The following is a 23,639-nucleotide window of genomic DNA, read 5'->3' as shown; positions in this document are numbered from 1 at the left end:
ACCTGCAGGCAGTGCCACTGCAACTGAACCGTCAGAACTCAGCTCAGAGCTAAACCTGACCTCATCCCCAACCACCCCAGCAGTTCTCCAGGCCCCAGGCCAGTGAACAAGGGGAAGGAAGAGCAGGAGCCACCTCTAGTAACAAAACAATTTTATAAAAAACATTGTCAATAAACACTCACTACACTGTATCTGAACTGTTGCCAATGCCACAGTAACTTCTAAACAGTCCTGGAGTCCAGTTCCAGTGTTAACTTCAGTGACACCTCCTGGAAGTCTTGTACCTTGGTAATCCACTGTTCATTATGTGTTAAGGCACAGAAGGAATTGTCAGGTGAGGAAAACATGGCAACAGGAGAAGAGGCAAATGAGGTTTAAACCATATGAGAGGTAGGTAAGAGAGCAGCTCAGACCTGCAGTGAGCCTTCATTTACCTCTGGGGTTTTTCAATAAAAACCTTGTATCAGTGCAGCAAATGCCACAGACAGGAGAGGGGAACTGAGGGAGACCTGGCCAGAATAAAGAGGCAGCACAATCTCAAAAGAGGTCTTTCAAGTGGAAGAATCCAAGCATAGTGTTACATTCAGAAACTTGAGATCCTATGTCAATTCATTTCATAGTGCCAGGCCTCAGAGGAAGCAAGGGACAGGACAGTTCTTTTTTATCACTAGGAGGGATGACAAAAGTGGGCTAAAAATTTCAGAGGGAGCTGAACCTTAGTTAGCAGAGGATCAGACAATAGGGGACATGTAAAAAGGCAGCTGCGAAGGGAGGTAAGAGCCCAGATGGGAGCTACAGAAACACAGAACAGACAAGGCTTAGGGAAAGGGGGTTGTTTTTTGGAGGTATTTACAATATTCACTATCATCCCTGTATGACTGCAACAGAAATATGGTTTCCAGGAATCCCGGAAAAGTTAAAAGCACAAAGAAATCAGAGGCTTAAGAAGCCCAAGTTCAGCCTCTCTTCAGTGTGTTCTGCCATGTTTTTCCTCTTGACTTGCCTCCTGTGCAGGTCGTGGGGCCGGGGTGGCTTCCTGTTCATGGCACTGCCAGGGGGCAGTGCTGAGGTAGGTTTGGGGGGAACTCCAGGGCTGCCTCCCACAGAAGAGGTGGGACTGGCACTGTTGACAGAGGAGTAGCCCGAGCTCCCCTCTGGGTTGGGATTCCTTGGGGTGAGATACTCCCCTGGCAGCTCCGTGTCCCTCCGGGGCACTGCAGGCACATCCCAGTCCCCGGCGGGGCCATCGTCGTCACTGGAGTCCTGCCCACAGTGCTCTGCAGGGTCCAGGTACAGCACAGTCACATCCAGGATCCCACTGGGACTGGTCACTGCAGGGGGGGAAGACAGAAAGTCAGTCTGCCCAAATCCAGCACTAAGCAGGCACCCAGCACAGAGTCAAACAGAACAAAGCCAAGCAAGAGTGTCCACCTTCTGTCTGCTCACACATGAAGGGCAGAGCTCAAAGTTCACCCTCTTTTCACACAGTGTCTTCTCCCCCCTCAGACTATTTGGACTTAGATCTAAGGTACTAAGAGCTATTTAGAAAACAAGCAGCCAGGCCCAGAGTCAGCAAAACCAACAGCTTACTAGTGGTTTTAACACAGTGGGCTGTTCATCATGTTTAGTGCACTGCAAACAGCCTCACTTCCAAATGCTGAGCAGCTACAAAACCCCTCATCATGTTCTGAAGCAGTGCAGAGAAACAACAGATACCTCTGAGATAGTTTAACAATTATAAGCACCAGGGAAGGGGAAGAGTTTTTCCAATCAGTCTTCAGCTGAAAGTTCAGGCATCTGGTGCCTGAGAAATGGTTTTAAGCAAAGATAAAAATACAGGTTTAAAGCTCCTGGCTGCTTTATATAAGGAGAACAAACTGCTCACCATCTCCTTCTCTCTCGCCTTCACTTTCCTGATCACCTTCATAACCAGAGCAGGAATCTAAGCTCCAGTCAAGGAAGTTGTCCAGCAGACTTTCTTCCTGGGAGGACAGCTCTGCTGTGGGTGTAGTCACAAAGCTGCCCCTGTCATCCTGAATGCTGTCTTCCCTCCTCCTGTGGCAAAACAATCCACAAGTCACGTGTTAAAAGCCAAGTCTTCTTCTCCAGCTCTTTTAAGAGGCATGTCCAGGTAAGGACAAGAAAATCGATTGTATTTAAGAATGAAACCTCAGGGTACCAGAGAGGAGGAAAGGCTCAGGCTGATCTTCAGAGCCACTGACAGCCACGAGTTACACTCACCGTTTAGCTCTCTTTCCAGAGGGAGAGCTGAGGAAAGTCTGAATTTCCACTACATTCCTATGCAAGGGACTGGGCTCTGGGTCCTCCTGTTTCACACCTAGAGCTGAGCAGAGTTGGCTGTAACTCATCACCTGGAAAAAAAAAAAAAAAAAGGCCAGTAAGAATTAGACCACGAGATTCCCAGAAGGACTAAATAGCCAGCAGGAGGCTATTTATTTTCTAGGCGAAATCTATCCCAGCAAGTTCTTCCCAAAGATACTCAAAGAGCAGTTAGAGTCTCTGCAGATCAAGTTTTAAACTACCATTTTATTCTCCCTCCAAAGGTCTGAAGTAAAAATCCCTTTCCCATTACCTGCAGTTCCCCACCCCCTGCCTTGGGCAGCTCAGCTCTGGGTGTCAGACAGCAGCAGATGCAGACCCAGCTCACCCACCTGTTCTTTGCCTATTTCTTCATAACACTCATCCTCAAATCGCTGTTTCACTGCCATGAGGGACACCTGCCTATAATCCTTTGGGACATCATCATGGAAGCTGGGAAGAAAGATGGAAACCCCAATCTTAGATGCTATGAAACAATATTAGGAAAACCTGCCAATTTAGGCACTTTCCCTCTGTCCCCCTCAGTGCTGTGCTAAGGGAGTTGGTGTTTCTGCAGCTTAGACAGGATATTTGGTTCTAAGCATATGAGCATTTAATTCCTTTTCTGTGACCCAGGGCCAGACCAGCTGGGAGAAATAAAACAGCTGGCCCTGAACTGGGCCTTAGTGTCTTGTGGGGGGGTCAAGGCAGTTTCCCATAAGCTTTTCCTTCACTGGGAAGGGCTGACTGTGCAGGTGCAGCACATCTGCAAGAGCTGCAATCCAAGTACTCATGCCCTCCCAAAGAGTCCCCAAACCATTACCACTTTTGGTGGAGGCTCAGCACACAGGGCACAAGGTCTTCAAGAGAGAAGCCGGTGCACTCAGACAGCTGGCTGGTCCAGGGGTGTGCTGGAGGAGATACATATTCATATGTTGAATTACACATTCATGAAGCTTAGGAGTTCTGTAGTCAGACAGCTTTTTTTTTTTTTAATAGGATAAATATAAAGATCTTAACAAGCTTATGTCTGTCCATAGTTTGTTCAAGTTCACAGCTGGCTTTAAGGAGAGGTTTACCTGCCAAACTGAAGTTCCAGCTAAGGACAGAAATCCTCACTCTCATTTAAACACAAAGCTTGAACAGTCTGGTGCTAATGCTCTAGTGCATCACAGCTATTAAGAGGTATAATAGAATCGCAGAATGGTTTGGGTTGGGAGGGACCTTAAAGTTCATCTCATCCCACCCCCTGCCATGGGCAGGGACACCTTCCACTAGCCCAGGTTGCTCCAAGCCCTGTCCAACCTGCCCTTGGACACTAACCCTGCCCTCTGGCAGTAGGAAGCCATTCCCCCTTGTCCTGTCCCTCCAGGCCCTTGCCCAAAGTCCCTCTCCAGCTCTCCTGGAGCCCCTTTAGGCACTGGAAGAGGTTCTAATGTCTCTCCCCAGAGCCCTCTCTTCTCCAGGCTGAACAATCCCAGTTCTCTCAGTCCTTCCTCACAGGAGGTGCTCCATCCTTCTAACCAACTTGGTGGCCCAGTACAGCTGAAGAGGTTGAACTCAACTCTTCATTCTGAAGTCTCATATCCGTCCCCCTCCTTTCCACCCCATTCCCACCTCCCCCAGCACAGTGACAGGGACATCTTGCCTCAAGGCAAACTGGCACCCAAACCCACCCCAAAACCTCCCTAAAAAGAGCAGGCAGAGTGGCACACGGTGCTGCAGCCCCAGTCCAGGTCTGGTTCCTCACCTTGGCTGTGCAGGATCCTGGCCAGCAGCAGAGCTGCAGCCGCCAGCCGGGCCGGGGAGTACACACTGAGGCTCGTGTTCAGCAGGGACAGCTCACAAATGAAGCTGTAAAGGTGAAGAGTTCTTCTCTCCAGCAAGACTATGCTTGACAGAACTTCTTTGTAGTCCAAAATGGTGGGTATCTGGTGCAGAAAGGAGAAGAGAGGTTGGAAATATAGGACCAGCACAAAGTGTTTAGAACAGTTGTTTGCAGGAGATGCTGGTTTTTTTAGGGGTTTTTTGTTTGTTTTGTTTTTTTAACTACTACATTGAAACGCTCTCCAGTGAGAGAATAAATGGCCTTCTAAAACTGAAGTTTTAATCTCTACAGAAGGCAGAGGGTTCTGCATCTACATGCTCTGACACATGCACAGGCTCCACAGCTGACTGGGAACACTCACACAAACCCCCAGCTCCTTAGGTAAGCACTGCCACAGCCCAAGTTGAACAGCAGCCCAGGGGGGGAAATATTCCATCCACTTTCCATACTCACCCTTATCTTTCCTTCTAGGGCAGAAATGATCTCTCCCATCATTCTGACCAGCTCTTCATACTTGTAGGAGTTGTCTGTCAGCCACACAGCTTCTCGTATCGTCAGCATCTCTTTGCTGATGAAACTGCAACGTCAAATAATATTGACAGTCAGCCCCAGAAGAAAGGGAATTTGTGCAGCTCTGGCAGATAAATGCACCCAAGATGACTCCAGTTAAACTGCACAAGGTACTCTCCCAGGCAGACCAGGAAAGAGAGAACTGCAGTTCTTCATTTATTTCACCTGTAAGTCAGAACCATCTACTACAAAGTTCCTAATTTGGAATACTCTTCCTAATATGGAAAGAAATCTTGGCTGTGACAGTGGTGAGGCACAAGTTGCCCAGAGAAGCTGTGGCTGCCCCATCCCTGGAAGTGTTCCAGGTCAGGTTGGACAGGGTTTGGAGCAGCCTGGGCTAGTGGAAGGTGTCCCTGCCCATGGAAGGGGGTGGGATAAGATGGTTATTAAAGGTCCCTTTCAACCCAAACCAATCTGTGATTCTGTGATCTTAATTCTTCATTTATGAAACCTCTCCTAGGTTAAGATGCAGGATATTGAGGAAATTAGCATAGAAGGATAATTTTGAACCTCACCACAGAGTTCACCTGAGTCAAACAATCTAAACTACAGAACACCACTGCTGCAGTTATTACTTTGGCATGGTGCCAATGTCTCATGCCAAATTCCAGCTGCCGATGGAATACATTTAGAGCAAACCACCACTATGACCTTGTTTTAAAATATGAAAAAACCTGCAAAGAACTGCATTTTGTGCCTCATTTGCAGAGACTGTGTTTGTATGTGAACACAGTTAAGCAGCTGTCAAGGTAGAGGGGAGCCAAAGAGTCTTTCCAGCATTACCAGCAATGGATGGGTTGGGGGAGCAGTTTGAGCTGCAGGAATGAGTTTGGGTGATCACAGACCCCACCTCTGTTCATCAGGCAGAACCCTCACCGTGTGCAAATGACCATGCAGGCTATTCCCAAAAGCTGGAGCCGAGCACGAGGCACAGGTCGCAGCTTCAAGTAACGATCCACGCACCCCACTGTCATGTGAAGGCACAGACTGGAAAAGTCCTTCATGGTGGCCACTTCCACCAGCCAATCCACCAGGATGTACCTAGAATGGGAAGGGAGAGATGTAAGCAAGGACTTGGACAGCAGTGTCTGAAGATGCTCATGGCATCACATCCAACAGGGGAATGAGCCAGGCAGTGCCAAGTGTTCCCGAGCTGCCTCCCAAGGTGGGAGCCAGAAGGCCAAGCCCCTTCAGGGTGTGTGTGGATGTGGTGGATTCTTTTGGATTCCAAAAAACCTGCCTGTTCCTTCACCTCCCTGCACACCAACGCTCACAGCATGGGGAATAAACAGGAGGGGTTGGAAGTGTGTGTGCAGTCACAGGGTCACGATCTCACCAGTTCCAGAGCCACGGTGGGATAACTTGTGTGGCTGGAATGCTGCCATGGATGGCTCTGTACTTGTTAGGAAGGACACACCAGCAGGGTGAAGTGGTGGAGCTGCCCTTCATGGGAGACAGCAATAGAATGTAACAAGCTCTGCCCAGGGATGGATAAAGAACTAGGTAAGGACTGAGAAGCAGGATAACACAGCTGACTCCACTGTGGGTGTTTACTCAGGTAAAGACAGTCCATAGGGACTTTGGAGAGACAGGACAAGTGGGAATGGCTTCCCACTGCTAGAGGGCAGAGTTAGGTGGGATATTGGGAAGAAATTCTTCCCTATGAGGGCAGTGAGGCCCTGGCACAGGTTGCTCAGAGAAGTTGTAGAGGGAATGTAGAGATGTAGAGGGAAATAGGGAATGGTTTCTGCTGTGTGGCCTGACTCCTGGATCCAAGTTCTTACCTCATTATTTCATTCATTCCTTTCTGCACAGTGAAGATGCTTTGCTTGCTGATAGGAAGGGAAGCTTGAAAGATTTGAGAAACCATTTCCCTGGAAGACTTTGCTTCTAATCCTAGTTGGTTTCCATTCCCACAAGCTTTGGCTAAAGCTATCTGTAGTAGAGAGAACACAAAAGAAAGCGTGTTTATTTTACCAAATACAAACTCAGGTAGCACAGGATGGTCCTCTAATTTTCCTGCTAAAAACAGAGAGAACAAGACAAACTACTTGAATCAGTAGTTCCTAGTTTGGTTTAAAATGTTGAGCACACACATTATCTGGGGCCAGGCTTTTAAGTCCATCAAAAGATGGATCTTTACTCATTGTACCACAGGTGTGCAGTCATTTCCCAAAGAGGGGAATGTGCAAAGTAGATACACGTGCACATATCGACATTATCCAGCAGTGTTGGCCCTGCTTCTAAAAGGAGAAATCTAAACCTACAGTGGCAGCACAGAAAGGACCAATTAAAGACTGTTCTTCTAGGAAAACTCAGTCTTACCTGTGCTTCCCAGCAGCCCTTTGCTGCGTAGTCTCGTAGCTTCCTGAGACTTTGGAGGTATCTGCCAGGATCTGACATCTACAGACAGGAGTGTAAACAGATGTAAAAACCCATTGCCTTTACACAACAAACAGAAGAACTGTAGTACCAATATCCAGAGGAAACACACTGCCTGGGGGTACATCTATTATTTCAGCAACCAGTTTTTAAGACAGTGCTGTTTTTAAGAACTTTTCTCCAGTTCTTGCCCAAGGTCTCACAGGAAATGAGACCTGGCACTCAGGATTACAAGGTGAGAGCTTTGGCAGATTTATTACTGACAAGGCAGGAGCCTCCCCTTCCTGCTCCCCAGTGAGTCCTGGGATCACTGGCCAGCAGTGCCCAGGTCTTCAGCAGAGTGAGTGTAAAGCAACCTCTGCTGCACCTCAGCTACAACTCCTCACTTCAAACCCCCAGCCAGACACCAAAGCTCATTTCAGAGAGGTCTTAGTGCTCTCCTTGTCCATGAAGGTAAGCTCAGGAACAGCAATTTCTTTCTGAGGACATTCCTTGCATATAACAGAGGCCCAGAAGTTAAGTGAAAAGTTGTTGTGATACAAAAAGTTACTACTTACAGCAGCCTTTCTGTTATTTTCCCAAAGGAGGTAGGAGCTGATTAAACAACCCTGCTTGGATGATTCCTCAAGCATTTCAAGGGATTCTTTCTTTTTTCCTTCATCCTGAAAACAGAAGGCATACAATGGTATTTTTTCTGCCCAAACAACTGGATGCCTCAACACTTCAGAAGCTAACAGCAGAATCCATCCCTTGGGAGTGCCCTTCAGCCTCTGAGGGATGCTCCCACATCCACTCATTTGCAGACTCAGGCTCTGGGAGCAATTAGTGCTTTTCCTCAGCCAGAAAAAAGCTTTTTGGCTTGTTTGCCACTGAAGGCTTTTTTCTTTTTTTTTTTTTTTTTGCTAGGCATTACGACTGGAAGGCTTCCTTTGAGACCTGAACACACTACAAGCCCATGATTAAGCCAAAATTAATTTCACTGTTTGTACAATTCAATAAACTAAGTTAATAATGTTCCTTTAAACAACCAGTAAATTAAACTCAAGAGAACAGAAATTCCTGGGCCACTTGAGGAGAATAAGAGCATCTGGCTGACTTATTTTTTTAATCAAGGTAAACAGCACCAGCATCAAACAAACCCAAACATCATACTGGGAACACTGCTCACCTCAAAGAAATTCAAGACCTTAGCCAAGCTGTGGAGAATAGATCCTTTCTGAGCCTGAAGAAAGATAAAGATTGTTAAACAAAGAACCATAGCAATTCTTGCTAGTAATTTCAGACTACAGTTTTGTCTTGTCTTTCAATCACTCCTTCCCCTTGCTTTTCTCCATGTTTTGTTAGATCTGAGACAGCACTGAACCTCTCAGAACAGACAGTACAGGCCTCTGGCATTGGGGATGTATCATGTGTGGTTTGGCCATAAATTCAATAAAATGACTGAGCCACAGCCATTGAAGCAACAAGAGCACAGGAGGGTCCTTGGGGGAACAAAAGCACTTTTTCCAAAATAATGAGAAAGTCAAGGGCAGAAATAAACCAAACCTGCTCGAGCTGACACTCTGCTTTGAGACTGTCATAGACCACAGCTTTACAGCAGCTTCCAGTGAAGGACCAGGGAGGACGGATGAAGAGCCAGATGAAGGGCACTGCACACACATTCAGGTGCTCTGCCAAGCTGAAGTAGTGAGATGCCTTTATTCCATTCACTTCTGCACGACCATGGCCCGTGATAGACACTGAACCAGAGACAAAAACAGAACCCATGTACAGTTTGTTCACAGTGCCTGGCTTGGCAAGGCCAAGACACACAATAGGAAACAATCGGGAAGACTGAACTATTTCTTCCATTTAGTGCCTTAAAAATCATGGCGACGGCAGAAGAAAAATCTTACTACAGTCAGAGTTAAGAAATATATAACCCCAAGGTGAGGGCAGGGTTGCAAATCCCAGCCCTCACAGGAGTGTTAACTCCTGCCAGTGTACAAACAAACCAGCGTGGAAGAGCCTGTCCTGCCAGGACCCTCTGTGAGAAGGCTCCTCCTGGCACTTGTCAGGCTCTTCTGACACATTTTTTATCACACCAGGGAAGCAGCTGAGTTTGATCAGAAGTTTGCAGAGGACAACTCCTAAATCCAAATTCACAGGCTCTGTGCTCAGTTTAGCAGCCAGTGGTAAAGCATTGAAATGTAAAGCTCCCTTCTGCCATGCCATGTTCCCCCAAAGCCCCAGGACAAGCTTCCACACTCACAGCCTTCGTTGTACAGGTATGCCAAGCTCAGCTTCACAGCAGCTTCGAAGTTACCACTTTCAGCAGCCCTGAACGGCAAACAAAGAAGGTGTTTGAGGTTGAAATCATTCCCAACACCAGAATGCACATTTTGGGACTTGCACCCTCAAGGACATGCATCAAACCATCAAGTCCTTGTGCTCCTCTCTCCCAAATTGATGTGCACACAGCAGTCTTCCTCAGACAGAGAACACATGCAAAGTGGCAGTCGGAAGAAAAACAATTATTGTAGCATTTAAACCTGTTGAAGAAATTTCTGACACTACAAAACCAATGGATGCCCTTCAAATCAGATGGATAAAAAGACATTTTCCATCTTTTTAAAGCATATTTATTGTTACCCTTTCCAACTTTGTTACTGAAATTCACCTATTTTTCAATACACTGGTTTACACAAGAAGTGACCAAGCTAACTCAGAAACACAGTTATTCTCTGGAGCCTCTCATTTCACTTGGTCATTCATATGTAAGCACCAGGAAAAGATTTCAGCTAATGTACTATGCTCCAATATGAATATTGATGCCCATAAAGAGGAATAACTTTGGTCCATGCCATGGGTTCTGCTCTGGTTGAAGAGACAGCAGCGATCAGCTGCAGCTTAGACCCGAAATCAACCATTTTTCATCCCCCAAACCAAGACTTCTCCTCTTTGTACAAGTCACATCCCCCAGTTACACTGAAGACTGATTAGAACTGTGTATCTGTCTTCAAACATCCCCTTCTAGAAGGCCAGACAAATTTGATATTTAAAGTTTACCTTTCAAACATCCTCAGGTTGTTTGGAGAAGGCCACATGTCTTGGAAACTTGCGTGTGCCCAAACACTGGAATGATTATCCACAAGGTATTTAAGGTGTGAGTGCACCTGCACGGAGGGAACACAAAATAATAATTACTAAAATAAAGGGACCAACAGAAAAGCAAGTCTTTGTGATCTAATTTTAGAGAGGTAACTAACTAATCACCAGTTAATCATAACCATTATCAGGCAGGTAACAAGTTGAGGCAAAAGATGGCAAACCAATTTGTTCAGTCACAGTGATCCAGCAGGACAATTGCCACAGAAAATGAGCACAGAGCACTCAAATACTGCTGTTACTCTTCTTAAGCTTGAGCAGTGAGAGATCAAACTGCCACTAGGAGAGCAAAAGTCTAATCCTTGCAGGTACTTTTTGGGTTTCTTCAGGCTCACTCTGACATGGAAAGCCTGTTCCATGTGCAGTCCAGGCTCCTGCAGGCAGGGCTGAGCCGTGGTACCTGCCAGAGGGGAAGCAGCAGCAGACTTACAGCTCTGACTGAGAGGATGTCAGCAGCAGGGAGGCCTTTCAGGACGTGAAACAGAACATCCTCAGGCAGGTTTAAGAATGTCAGGACTCGAGGTCGTTTTATTATCCTTCGTTTTGAAGGGAAAGAAAAACATCTGGAACATCTACAGTGAACCACTGCAAAAGAAAGACATGGGACACCTCAGTTAGTGATGGAACAGCACAAGGAAAAAAGGCACTGCAGAGTATACACACACAAAAAGGTGTTTATTTGAGCTCCTTTTCACTGCAGCACAGGACACTTCAAACATATTAACCAGAGAAATGTAGCATGTGCCACATAACACGACAAGACTAAGCCTCAGAGCAGTAAGGGGCTCCTTCAGTTTGGTTAACAAAGCCCAGAGGCTCAGAAGGGATGGCTCATGCTCTTCACAGAGAGCCTGACTCCTGTGACCGTGTTTAGTGGTGACAATCAGCTTAACTGTCCCTGCTCAGTAGTGACAAATGGTTTAACTGTCACCACTACAACTTAATTTACCTCCCCCACACCCCAACTTTTCCTTCTCAACTGACAGCAGCCCTTGGAATGTGACCACAGATAGTAGGAAGTTAAGACCCACCAAACCTGCTCAAGCCCATCTCCCAGCAGCCAGTTGCTGCCATGGGTGCTGATGTAAAATCCATTGCCTGCACCTTCTGGAGAATTATTGCAATGCAATAATGTTATATATATAACATATATATATATATATCTTTATATTTATTGCTATTATATGTATGTATATCTAGAGAGAGATACATATATATATATATATTATATAAAAAACATATTCTCTTCAGCAGTATCACTGCCATGAAAACGAAATGGACTCCTACGCTGGGATGCCAATTCTGTCTATATGAGCATCCAAATGCCTGGGGAGCGGGGGGTACTTGAGCAACCCAGGGAAAACTCAATTTCTAAAGACAGGAAGTGGCACAGGTTAATTTCCAAAGCGTCGCCTCATGAAATCAGGGTACTTTGGGCTGGAAGGGAGCTCTAGAGTCACCCAGTTCAAGCACCCTGCCAAGGCGGGTAGGATCACATCCAGGCGGGTTTGATCATCTCCGAGGACACGGACCCCACAATTTGTGCGGGCAACCGGTGCCACCGCTCAGCCACCCGTGGCGGAAAAAACGCTTTCTCTTAGCTTTGAATGGAGTGTCCTGCACATTAACGCGCACCCTACAAGCTCACAGGCGCCTGCTGCGCTACCCCACGCCCAGAATACATCCCGAAGCCCTGGTGCGAGGCCGGAGCGCTCAGGCACAGCCTCGGATCCTGCGGCCGGGGCGGCCCGGGCGGGCAGCGCTCCGTGACCAGCGCCGGCCCCGGGAGGGATCCGGGGAGCCCCCGAGAGCCCCGAGCCACCGCCGCGTTTGAATCTGGGCGCGCAGGCGCCGGCCCGGCACCCGCCGCTGCCAGCCCCTCACCCGGCCAGGGCTCGGAGTGCCCCGTGCCCACCCCTGCCCTCAGAGGCGCCCGGCGGGGCCGCCCCTCCGCGCGGGAGGACGCGGCGCCCGCGGCAGACCCGCGCTCACCGCCCGTCTTCATGGCAGCGCTGCCCCGAGGACCCAGCGTGAAGCGGGCGGACACAGCGCCCTGCCCGGCTCGAAGCGAGCGGCACGGCCAGAGGAGGGACCGGAGCGCCGGGAGCGGGCGGGGTCTGCCGGGCAGACACGCCCCGCTGGCCCCGCGGGCGCGCCCAGCGAGCGCCGTGAGTGGCGCAAGCTCCACCCACCGGGCCCGCCCGCCGCCCCGCAGTGCCGCCCCCCGCCCGCGCTCACTTGTTTTAAACACAGCAGGGCCTGCGATTGGCCAGAAGGGCGGAGGGGGCGGGGTCGGATTCGCGCCGCGCGCTGTGATTGGGCAACGAGGATGCGAATTCGAATTGGGGCAGTTGGCGGTTCGAACCCGTGGCGGGGCGGCGCATGCGCGTGCGGCAGCGCGCCCCCTACCGGGCGGGCGGGACATGGCAGGGGTGGTGCTTCCCCTCACGGAGCCGCCGCCATGTTCGCGGTGCTGCGTTACCCCGCGCCGGCACGACCTGGGGCATAGCGCCGTCCCCGGCTCCCCCCGAGCCTAGGAGTCCCTTCTCTTCGCACGACCCAGCTGGCAGCAGCCTGCCCTGCCGCTGCGGTGACGCTCACCCGCGGCCACCTGTGATGGGCTGATGCTGCCCGGCCAAGGGAGCTGCTGATGTAGCGCTGGGGGTTTGTTGCTGCCTGATGGTTTCCACCCTGAGCGACCAGCGCCTGAGAGTGTTCGTGCTGGAGCTAAGGCACTAGGGAGGGCATTGCCTGCTGGGCAGTAGGTCTGCATAGAAGGCCTTGGGGGTCCCGGTGTCCCACAGCTGTCCCTGACCAGCCCTGGAGCCAAGGTTGGGCATCCTCAAGTGTGTGAGGAAGAGCATTTCCAGCAGGTCAGGGAGGGGATCCTGCCCCTCTGCTCACCCTGGGGAGGCACATCTGGAGTGCTGTGTCCAGTTCTGGGCTCCTCAGGACAAGGGAAACTCCGAGCTGCTGGAGCAGATCACAGAATCACACAGGTTTGGGTTAGAAGGGACATTAAAGGCCATCCAGTTCCATCCCCCTGCCATGGACAGGAACACCTTCCACTAGCCCGGGTTGCTCCAACCTGGCCTTGGACACCCAGGGATGGGGCAACCACAGCTTCTCTGGGCAACCTGCTCACCACCCTCACATTGAAAAATTTCTTTCCAATATCCCATCTAACCCTGCCCTCTGACAGTGGGAAGCCATTTCCCCTTGTCCTGTCTCTCCATCCCTTGTCACTGGAAGGGGCTCTCAGGTCTCCCTGGAGCCTTCTCTTTTCCAGATGAACCCCCCCCAGCTCTCCCAGCCTGGCTCCAGAGCAGAGGGGCTCCAGCCCTGGGAGCATCTCCGTGGCCTCCTCTGGACCTGCTCTGGCAGCTCCAGAGAGGGAAGATGCTGATGGGACAAGGAAAGGCTGAGGGAGCTGGGGCTGTTTAGTCTCGAGAGGAGACACTGAGAGGGGACCTCCCCAGTGTGTGTCAGGATCTGCAGGGAGGGGGCAGAGGATGGACCAGGCTCTGCTCAGTGGGGGGGCAGCAATAGGATAAGAGGAACAGGCAGGAACTTATGCCCAGAAAGTTCCACCTGGACATGAGGAAGAACTTCTTTCCTGTGCAGTGACTGAGCACTGAACAGGCTGCCCAGGGAGGGGGTGGAGTGTCTCTGGGGATATTCCAGAACCTCCTGGACACGATCCTGTGCCGTGTGCTCTGGGATAACCCTGCTTGAGCAGGGAGGTGGGACCAGATCCCCCACTGTGGTCCCTTCCAAGCTGAACCTTTCTGGGATTCCTGCTTGAGGAAGGAGCAAAGCAGCCCAGACAGAGGCCATTCCTGATGTCCTGAGCCACAGCATCGCCCTGTCCCTCCCCAGCACACTGCCCTGCTCCTGCCCCTTCCTGGCCTTGTGTGAGGGCCAGGGGGGATTAGGCAGACAATTGGGGGTCACAGTTCAACCCTGAGTGCAGGATTTAGAGGAAAGCCCTGATCCTCCCAAGGCAAAGAGCAGAGTGGCATAAGGAGGTGTATTGAAAAGGCTGGAAGGCAAAGCAAAATCAGATATTGAATCTGCCCATCTGGAGAATTTTGTGAGTCTTAAGTCTCACAAGATGTAAAGCAGTGAGAAGAGGAACTGTTACTTTGTGGGACATAAAATGACTGTGCCCCAGTTTGTGGTGGCTGAAAAGTTTCCCAGTGCTGTACGTTGAATAAACATTGTCAATCCCAGCGGAGCTGAGGTTTCTTCCTGGTAGCGTTTGTGAGACTTGTTAGAGGATTTCACAAGCGCTTTTCAGTGGTAGGACATGAAGTTCTGGTTGCTTCTCTGCACCCACACCCTTGGGATTGGGATAGCTTTGGAATCTCACCAGGGATCTCATTTTATGGTCAGGGAGGCTGAGCTCAGATGGCCTAGTGGCTTCTTCTGTCTGTGCTGGGCTGGCACACCATGCATTGTCCCCCACTCCCGTGAGGTGACCACGGTGGACCAGCAGCTGTGATCAGCCTTTCTCCCATGCAGCTCCACCTCCTCCATCTGTGCAACTGCGTCATGTTCGTGGGGAGCACGACAGCTGCTGACAGGGAAAAGCAGCACCAGGAGCACAGGGAATATTTAGCTTCTTTTAATTGAGAAGCATTTTGAGTTAAAAAGTTAATCATGCTGTCGGCTTTTGTTCCTTATTTCTTCTCTGCCTCACAGCTGTTTCTGTCAACTAAAAATAAGCTGAACCAGCAAACAAAACATGAGAAATCAGCTCCCCACAGAGAGCTCAGATTGCAGCAGAAGATGCTCCTTGAGTGAGCTGCGGTGCAGAGTCCCCTCAGGTAGATCCTGTTCTTTCCAGACATGGCAGGGTTACGTTTGAAGGACAGGTATAGCCAAAACGTGGGTGGACACAGGGAGGCGGGCGGTGAGGTTTTCAGAAGCAGTAAACCTTGGCCTGGTTTGTCCCCTCTGGATAGGATGGCAGGACATCCAGATGGTTTTGTCACTGATAGAGAAACCAGATCAGAGGCTGACGGGTGTGTAGTAGGACACACATTACCTAAACATGGCCACTTCTCCAAAAGATCAGGTTGGATTCACCATGCTAAACACAGGTGCACCTCCTTGGAAAGCCATTACAGTGAAGAGTCAGTCCCTGCAGAGGAGAAGGTGCATTATTTGATCACTGTTTCCAGCTTCTGAGCTGGATTTCCCTTGGAGAGGGACTTTTCACAAGAGCATGTAGTGATAGGACAAGGGGGAATATCCTTAAGCTGGTGAAGGCCAGGTTCAGATTAGGTATTACGAAGAAATTCTTGGCTGAGAGGGTGTTGAGGCCCTGGCACAGGTTGCCCAGAGAAGCGGTGGCTGCTCCGTCCCTGGAAGTGTCCAAGGCCAGGTTGGACAGAGCTTGGAGCAACCTGGGCTAGTGGAAGGTGTCCCTGCCTGTGGCAGGGGATTGGATTGAGATGAGCTTTAATGTCCCTCCCAAACCATTCTGGGATTCTCTGATTTCCCTTATTTATCCTGTCTCTTTCTCCACTAAAGAGCAGGTAGAGGGTTGCATTTCTCCTCAGTCAGAAAACCTCCTTGCTCCCTTCACTTCTGGCTGTGGAAACGAGGGTAAATACAACAAAGATGTTTGGTTTGCCTTGATTGCTGCGATTTAAACAAGACTCAACACAAGGGTAACACTTACTCGCTGTTCTGCCAAACCTGGGATTCTCCAGGCATTGGAGATGCTCTACACGAGCTCCAGTTTCACTCAAGGTGTTGATCCCTCTTCTGAAGAGATCCAAGGGCCTGAGGCCATCTAAGCAATACATTCAACAGCAACATTCCCCCAGAAAAACTGAAAATTTGCTGAAAATACCTTTTAGCCAGGCAAATATCAGCTTGCACTTTCTCAAGTCCATGTGAGAGAAAGAGGATACACAGATTATCATTTGCTCACTGCCTCAGGCACTTCAGTTTTTAAAGCCTCTTCAGAAATCTATGAAAGTCTCTTTAGAACTAGTCCATTTTTTCCACTCTAATTTGTTAATGAATTGCAATCAGACTCAAATGTACAGATTTTAAGGAAAGAGCAAAGATGAAGAATTTCGGTCAAATAGGACTTGGAGACAGTGATATAAACCTATATGAATGTAACATTCCCTCTAAACTCTTCAGTTAGTGAACAGGTTAACAAACAGCTAAGTTTAGGCATTCAGAGTTTTCAGTCTGGTGAAGAAATTTCAGACAAGCCCCTGAACGCTGGAGGTTGCATTACATGCTGTTGCAAAAGTAATATCATTTATCTAGACAGTAAAGTGACATCTGTCTCATTTCACGGCAGAGCTGTTTGGTTTGCAGAGGTTTTTCTAACCAACACTGTCCAAGATAGTTCCAGAATTGAAAAGAAAATGCCTGTGATGTCATAGGGCCACATGAAAGTTAGTTAGCCAAGCTGAAACCTGAGAGTAATTAGCTCGGCTGCAGAAAGGTCCCAGCTATGCTGCCTTCAGGATCCAGCATTTCTGCAGGGCCTTGTGGATACAAGAGTAACTGTGGCTTGGGAAATAGGGAGTCATTTCACTACAATTTTTATTTAGTCTGTGATTATTCAATCAGTGGACATGGGAATTTTATATTATAGTGGCCATAAAATGTATTCTGGCAGTTTTAAAGCGGCATCTTTCCTGCAGTTTGAAGGGCAAATGAAAGTAATCTGGACTATTTACTGCATGGAAGGCTCAAATACTCCATGAATGCTCCTGGCAAATCTCTCCCTGTTGTCATAAGGCTGAAGTGCTGAGAAGGGAGGAGAGAAAATTTTCTCTGGAAAGAACCAATTCTCAATTGAAATAGTCCCACCAGTCTTTGTAACGTTTCCCATCCCACTTTTGAAAGGTGAGATAATTCAGCTCTTTATTACACCTTTAGTATAATGTGATGATAACTGGTCTGGAGAAGGAGCTGCTCTCCAGGGGAGGAAAGAGCTCCTCCAAATCCACAAATCCAGCTGCAAATTGGGTGGAAGTGTTTGTCTGAGATCCCAAGACAATGAGGGAAAAGTTTTATATCAGGACATCTCAACATATTCTCCGGTGGCCACATCCCGTTCCTTTAGGTATTCCCACATAGCATTACTGATGCAATCCCTGTGTTTTACATTCATACTAACATTTATTAACAGTGCTGTGGGGCTGCAAATCAGCACTGAAGAGCTGGACATCTGTGGATACCCATCCTTTCTCCAAACTGTGTTTCTCTGTCAGAAGGAACATGCTTGGGAAACATCCTAAAAGCAAAACCCTTCCCTTGCAAATCACGACATGGAACATCCCAAAAGTGAAACCTTTCCGTTGCAAATCGGGACATGGAACACCTTGAGAGTGAAACCCTTCCCTTGTGTATCAAGACATGGAGCTACCACGAGGTGGCATCAAACTCATGTGATGGGGCATCGAACCTTCAGTTTTCGGGCGTTTTTCCAGTTTGAGGACATCCCAGTGCAGCATTCCGAAGCCAAAAGGGGTGCACTGATATTTTGGAACCAGAAGCTCTAATTTCACAAATCTGCATGTTTTTTTAGGTGTAATTTGACTGCCCTCCATGAGTAGCACTATTCTAGGGTGGTACCTGAATGTAAACCAGGTAAATTAACCTGTAGGAAATAGGTTAATGCAGTGCTTTCCAAAATCCAGGGCTGGTCCCACCAAGGCAGAGGAAGGGTGAACATGGCTTTTAGGACAAATGACGTGGCAAAAGTGTCCTGCAGAAAGGTTCTCAGAAAGAGGGCTGTGAGTTCTGCTGGTGCTCTCTGCCATATGCACGTGAAGGCTCAGGGCACGAGGTGAAACCAGCACCTGGCACGCTGGGCCAGCTCACAGATGTGTGAAATCCTCATCCTGGCGGGTTTTTTGACAGGGCACAGCCCTTGGCACCGGGTAGGAGGTGGTGGATCACCCTGGTGTCCTCCTGCAGGTGCTGCAGAACCCAGGCCCCACACTGCACAGCACACAGACTTTGTGTGCGGGGACTCGGGGTGGGAAAGGCACCGTGGTGCTGCAGGAAACCCATGGCAAAGGGAGCATGAGGAGCGATGCTAATGGCCCACAGGACCTGCCAGCTTTGTGTCTGTGGTGGTGTGGGTGGGTCCAGTAACAACCCAGCCTCCATGATGGACCCAGCCTGGGCAGCCCCAGGAAGGGCCACGGAGCAGTGACTGATGTCTGGAGGTTCTGGGGTGAGTTCCAAAGGTTCTGTGGAGGTACTGGAGGTTCAGTGACTTCACTGTCAGCCCAGGCCTTTCCCATCCTCTGGCTGGTTCCAAAGCTTTGCTTTGGGGGTCTCTCAGTGGGGCAGCTTTTACTCCCACTCCATTCAAGTGGAAACTTATCCCCTCTCCGGCAGAAAACAGGCAGTTTGGCCAACTTCTGAATGATATCTGATTCCCTTTAAACACTTGAAGAGCACCACTTCTTACAGAAACACACTTCTGTAGGAGCTAGAGACCTGGAGCAGAGCCAAGGAGCTGGAATTGGGATACAGCATTGCACAAGGAAGGCAGAGAGAGAAGGTCTGTATCAGCCATACCAGGACTGGCAGTCACAGAACAGAGCCAAAGGCTCTCAAAGCCACCAGACTTTCTCCTCCCAAGCTCTTGCTGATATGAGATGTTAAATTTATACATTTTTTTAATTTATCTTTTTATGCCAGGTTTTCAAGATACTTTAAGCAGATCCTCAGCACCCCAGAGGCTGAGGTGCCAGGAAGGGGCTGTTGGGCCCATGATAGACAAAGCCACTGGCACTGCTGATTAAGGTGAGCAGCACCTTGACTGTGTGAGCACTTATTTCCCTCTAAGTCCCTAAAGAAGACTGGCCTTATAACTCCAAGGGCAAATCCTCAGAGTTAAAAGCTCCTGGATACCTCTATAGCTTTTTTACACTTTATCCTCCTCTCAAAACAAAGACATTCCATGCTGGGTCTTCCTTATCTTGCAGGACTGAAAGCACAACTTGCCTTCTGTGCATGAATCCATCCCTGGAGGAATTTTTCCCCACTCCCTTCCTTGGGAACTCCTTACTGTTGTCCCTCTACCACAGATGTTACAGGCACCCCATCATTCTATTCCCAAAGGACTTCATTCCCTGCTCATCCTCCAGAGGGCTTGGGAAAGCTTCCCTGGTGTGCACTGGGGAAGCACAACCCTGTTTCCTGCAGGGATGGGGTGGGGACATGGGGTAAGGGGGGACACCTGGATCACTGAGCTCAGCTCCCCATGTACACAGGAATGTGGGTTTTCTTCAGGAGAGACCCCAGAGCTTCTTCACTGCACACCCTGTGGCACTAAGGGCAATGAAAAAGTCTTCAGGACTTTACTATAAGTTTTATAAGTACAGGTAGAGAAAAGAAAAATAAAAAAGGAGAAAACATGTACTTTACTCCAGTACCCAAAAAGGGCTTACAAGAGAGCTGGAGAGGGACTTTAGACAAGGGCATGGATGGACAGGACAAGAAGAATGGCTTCACATTGACAGAGGACAGGGTTAGATGGAATATTGGAAAGAAATTCTTCCCTGTGAGGGTGGGGAGGCCCTGGCACAGGTTACCCAGAGAAGCTGTAGCTGCCTCATCCCTGGAAGTGTCCAAGGCCAGGTTGGATGGGGCTTGGAGCAACCTGGGCTAGTGGAAGGTGTCCCTGCCCATGGCAGGGGGTGGGACTGGATGATATTTAAGGTCCCTTCCAACCCAGACCAGTCTGTGATTCTGTGATTCTAATTCACTGCCAGTTCGGTGCTTTCCAGCAGCTCCGGGTTCCTGGGAAGCCCATGTGATATCTTGGAGTCCAATCAAGAATATTTTCCTGAAGCATTTTGACACGATGAGCTCTGCACAAGTGAATGAAGGAACTGCCCAGGCCCAGCTCTAAAAACTCTGCTCTGCATCTGCTGCTGATCCACCTATAGCCAGGCACGAACTCCTGGCAGACAGTGGTGCCACCTTGGGTTTCAGGACATGTGAAGGAACACTGCCCTAATTCCATGGTTCTGTGCTGATTACACAGCCTCAGCCACTTAATAGTGGATATAGGGTTGGTTTTATTTCCTGTAAAGAACAGAGTGTTTGGCAAAAGAGGAGAGTGAGAGTGACAGCTGTGTACACATTTCACATGTTTCCAGTGTTATTTCTCCTCCGGAGAAGAACAGAGCTGTTATTAATAATCACCTTGCCAAGTTTCTGAATTGATATTTTGAAATGAGTTAGGGATATAATTTAGGAACACAAGCAAGGGGGAAAATGTGCTTTCAATTGAACTTGAAATGGATGGAGAGCTGTTGATGCAGCAAGAGAAATGATGGTGATTCTGGAGGGCTCTAGCTGAAAGAAGGAAGCTGTAAAACAGAGGTTTTCCAGACAATCCCACAATGTGCCGGAGAATGTTATCCAAACACTCCTGGAGCTCTGGCAGCCTTGGAGCCATGACCATTGCTCTGGGGAGCCTGTTCAGTGCCCAATCACCCTCTGAGGGAAGAACCTTTTCTTAATATCCAGCTTAAACCTACCCTGACACAGTTTCAGACCACTCCTTCAGGCCTGTACCAAATATTCCCCTGAACCCGCAATTTCCCACCCAGAATCCCAGTAAAATGGTGGGGCTTTAGATGTCTTTGTTCAATTTCTTTATTTTTAACCCAATTTAGAGGTTTTTTAAGGGATGAAGATGGATCAAAAGAAAATCAAGGCCAAAATAAAAGGATTTACATGTTGGCATCCTGTGACTATCCATGAGGTTGGGTTGGGTGGGTGTAAAAGCCTTTTTTGGAGGGCTTTTTGCCCCATTGTCTCCAAAAGCTTGGTCTTTGCCCAAATCCATCATCATTTGGCTGTGGAAGATGCTGAAACCCGAGAGCTTTTGGGTGGAGGTGAAGGAGGCTGAAGTGGATGAATACACTTAACAAGTGTTGTTGCTTAGGCAGCACCAGAGCTTGCAAGGCACTGTGTGGCAGGAGTAACCCTTAGAAGTGTGCATTTGGCATGTGAAGGATGCAAGGTGGGCTGTGGGGCAATAGAAGTACCAGACAACATTGTCAGTGTTCCCTCTCTTGTCATCTATGACCTCCTACAGAAGGAAACAGTTTGAAAACCAGTGGAAAGGAATGAAGTGTTGAGGCATCACAACTGCAGCCTCTCCAGCTGTGACTCAGAGCCCCTCTCCACTCAATTCAAAATGAGGTCTCTGACGAAAAAATTGTGTGGGGTCCCTGCTTGCTCTCTGTAACTGCAACAAACAAAATCCCTGCAAAGCCTTGTCCATGGCTAATGTTACAGCAGCGGTTTATCTTCTTGCCTGTGTCCCAGGGCAGACTGCTCAGTCTGCAGGACTGACATTCATCTTATCACAGCCAACACATCTCTGCCAGCCTTAGACCCAGTACTACAATATTCTGGAGTTTTTCCTGCCTGCTGAGCACCAACAGGCTCTGCTTGTCACAGGACAGGCAACAACTGGGTGACAGGAACACCCTTTCGAGGTGTACACCACAACCACTGGCCAGCTGTGGTCACAGAAAACCTTCGTGGTCATAGAGCAACCATTTAACAAACACCAAAGGCCACATGTTTAGAAATGTGGCATTTACAGGCAGCAGCCCTCCAGCCCTGGGGATCCTGTGACCCCTCAGAGGCCCCCAAGGCCCCCCAAGCCTGAGCAGATGTGTGCCTGAAACGCATGGCACTCTGGAGCTGCCCATGGTGTCTGTCCTCCTGGCCTGCACCCATGGCTTTCAGAGCACATGGATCATTTTCCAGGATGTGGTTCTCCCAGCCCATCCCTTTGCCAGGCTGGGAAGCTGCTGGCAGGGCCCTCAGCAGAGCTGCTTCCCTTCCTCAGGGCTCACCTGCCTGGGTCCAGGGGTGTCCAAATCCTGGACCCAGGACTGGGATGCTGTGAGGAGAGAGCAGTGAGAAGCCTTGTGTGGGTTTCCAGAGCTGTTTTTAAGCTCAGGCTCCTGCCCCTGGGGCCAGTGCATGAGCCACATCACAACCATGGCCATCTGTCAATGCGTCCCTCGGGTTCGGACCCAGAGCTGGGATTGACTTCTTAGCTTGACCTCAGACCAAGTCCTGCTGCATTAAGGGATGCTGTGCCCTCCCTTCTCAAACAGGGCATGTTTTCTTTGCAGTAGCATATATCAACACAGAGTTTGGATGGTGATGAGAGGGCTGGAACACAATCTCCTGTGACTTGACTTGGATTAAACACAGCCCAGCCAGGCTGAGCCCTGTAAACACGGCAGCTTCCAAGGAACTCCCAGCAGTGCATCTGCACTTCTTGGGAAATCTAAGCCTCAAAGCCCTGCATAAAAACATCAGTCACTGCCCAGGCTCAGCCTCAGCAAAGAACAAATTTATGCAGAGCCACGATGGAAATTCATTTCCCTGAGTTTTGCAGTGCCGGGATTTCATGGTGTCTCCCGTTACACTTCAGAGGCAATTTTACAAGGTGGATCTTTAGAGACTTGAATTCTTAATACAAAATAGAAGTGGAATATGAAAGGTTGAAGAATATCTTCTGAGCTCTCCACAGATGGAAAGAAACTGCTTTCCCTCATGTCGTTTGTCTCTTGCAAGTAGCTAATGACATGCATTAGATACAGGGCCAGATCCCAAATGTACTTCCCCAGCTGCCAGTGATTTTCTTTATGGATCCATGGATGGTTTCTTTGTGCTGTGCTCCTCTTCACAGCAAACTTTGCACAAGTGTAGGAAGGACTCTGACTGCTGCATCTGATTGCAGGAGGGTGAATCATTAGCAGATTTCTAAACAGTTTAAGTAGAACAGAAAACAGAATCAAGCTGTAAGGCCACTGTCTGATTAATTAGAAGGGCAAGGGTAAGAATTAGGCTGGCAGGAGTTTCCCATGTGAATTATTTTGCAATGTGATTGCAAAGCAAAATCAAATTGGGCAAGTTATGACAAAAATATTTTTGATTGCTTTTTGGTTGTTTTGGGTTTTCTTTTCAATTTGGGACAAATGATTTGGTTTGTTCTTTTTAATGTAATACTTTTCAGACACAACTGGAATCAGGGGGAGAGATTGCAACTCCTCCTGGATTCCATGAGGCAGGAAGGATTCTGTGCACTGTGGGACACTGTCAGTTTCTTTGCTTTTATTTAATTGCAACATAAAAACTTGAATGCAAAACATTTCTCTTTCCATCCCAGTTGCCTTTGTTTCAGTTTGCTTCCCCAAAATTTCCTCTGAGTAAGTGGGAGTGAAACCTCTGCCTCCTGCAGAAAGAGGCATCACTGCAGGTGCAGCCATGGCCAAAATCTAGTTTAGAACAAAGGAACCGATTCCTTACTCAGTGGATATTCAGCCTTCTCTAATGGATCAGTGTGGAGCTTCCC

At 48.8% G+C, this 23,639-nt stretch overlaps 1 protein-coding gene and 1 long non-coding RNA gene across 4 annotated transcripts; one reads left to right on the top strand and one right to left on the bottom strand.

Annotated features, from left to right (window-relative positions):
• Positions 1 to 30: 30 nt before the first annotated feature.
• Positions 31 to 16,890, bottom strand: CCNF (cyclin F). Of its 3 annotated transcripts, XM_017808722.1 has the most exons (18): positions 16,110 to 16,890; positions 15,936 to 16,021; positions 10,677 to 10,831; positions 10,148 to 10,254; positions 9,351 to 9,418; positions 8,645 to 8,838; positions 8,268 to 8,321; positions 7,657 to 7,761; positions 7,043 to 7,120; positions 6,502 to 6,653; positions 5,594 to 5,758; positions 4,601 to 4,724; positions 4,070 to 4,250; positions 3,143 to 3,230; positions 2,673 to 2,772; positions 2,242 to 2,372; positions 1,886 to 2,055; positions 934 to 1,331 (listed from the first exon to the last, which is right to left on the bottom strand). In XM_017808722.1, coding segments are annotated over exons 2-18 (2,271 nt in total). In that variant the 5' UTR covers positions 15,937 to 16,021; positions 16,110 to 16,890. The 3 variants fall into 3 exon arrangements, with proteins under 3 accessions (XP_017664208.1, XP_017664211.1, XP_017664210.1); XM_017808719.1 differs by having other exon boundaries at positions 31 to 1,331; positions 15,936 to 16,890; XM_017808721.1 differs by lacking the exons at positions 15,936 to 16,021; positions 16,110 to 16,890 and adding an exon at positions 12,239 to 12,345.
• Positions 16,891 to 18,521: 1,631 nt separating this feature from the next.
• On the top strand, positions 18,522 to 19,429 carry LOC108494365. Its single transcript, XR_001873816.1, has 3 exons — positions 18,522 to 18,800; positions 18,941 to 19,045; positions 19,228 to 19,429. It is a non-coding gene; the product is annotated as an uncharacterized LOC108494365 (long non-coding RNA).
• Positions 19,430 to 23,639: the final 4,210 nt, after the last annotated feature.

This window comes from Lepidothrix coronata, unplaced genomic scaffold (genome assembly GCF_001604755.1).
Source record: "Lepidothrix coronata isolate B3197 unplaced genomic scaffold, Lepidothrix_coronata-1.0 Scaffold24, whole genome shotgun sequence".
NCBI lineage: Eukaryota > Metazoa > Chordata > Aves > Passeriformes > Pipridae > Lepidothrix > Lepidothrix coronata.
Note: the sequence above shows the minus strand (reverse complement) of the source record. Positions and strands in the feature narration are given on the sequence as shown.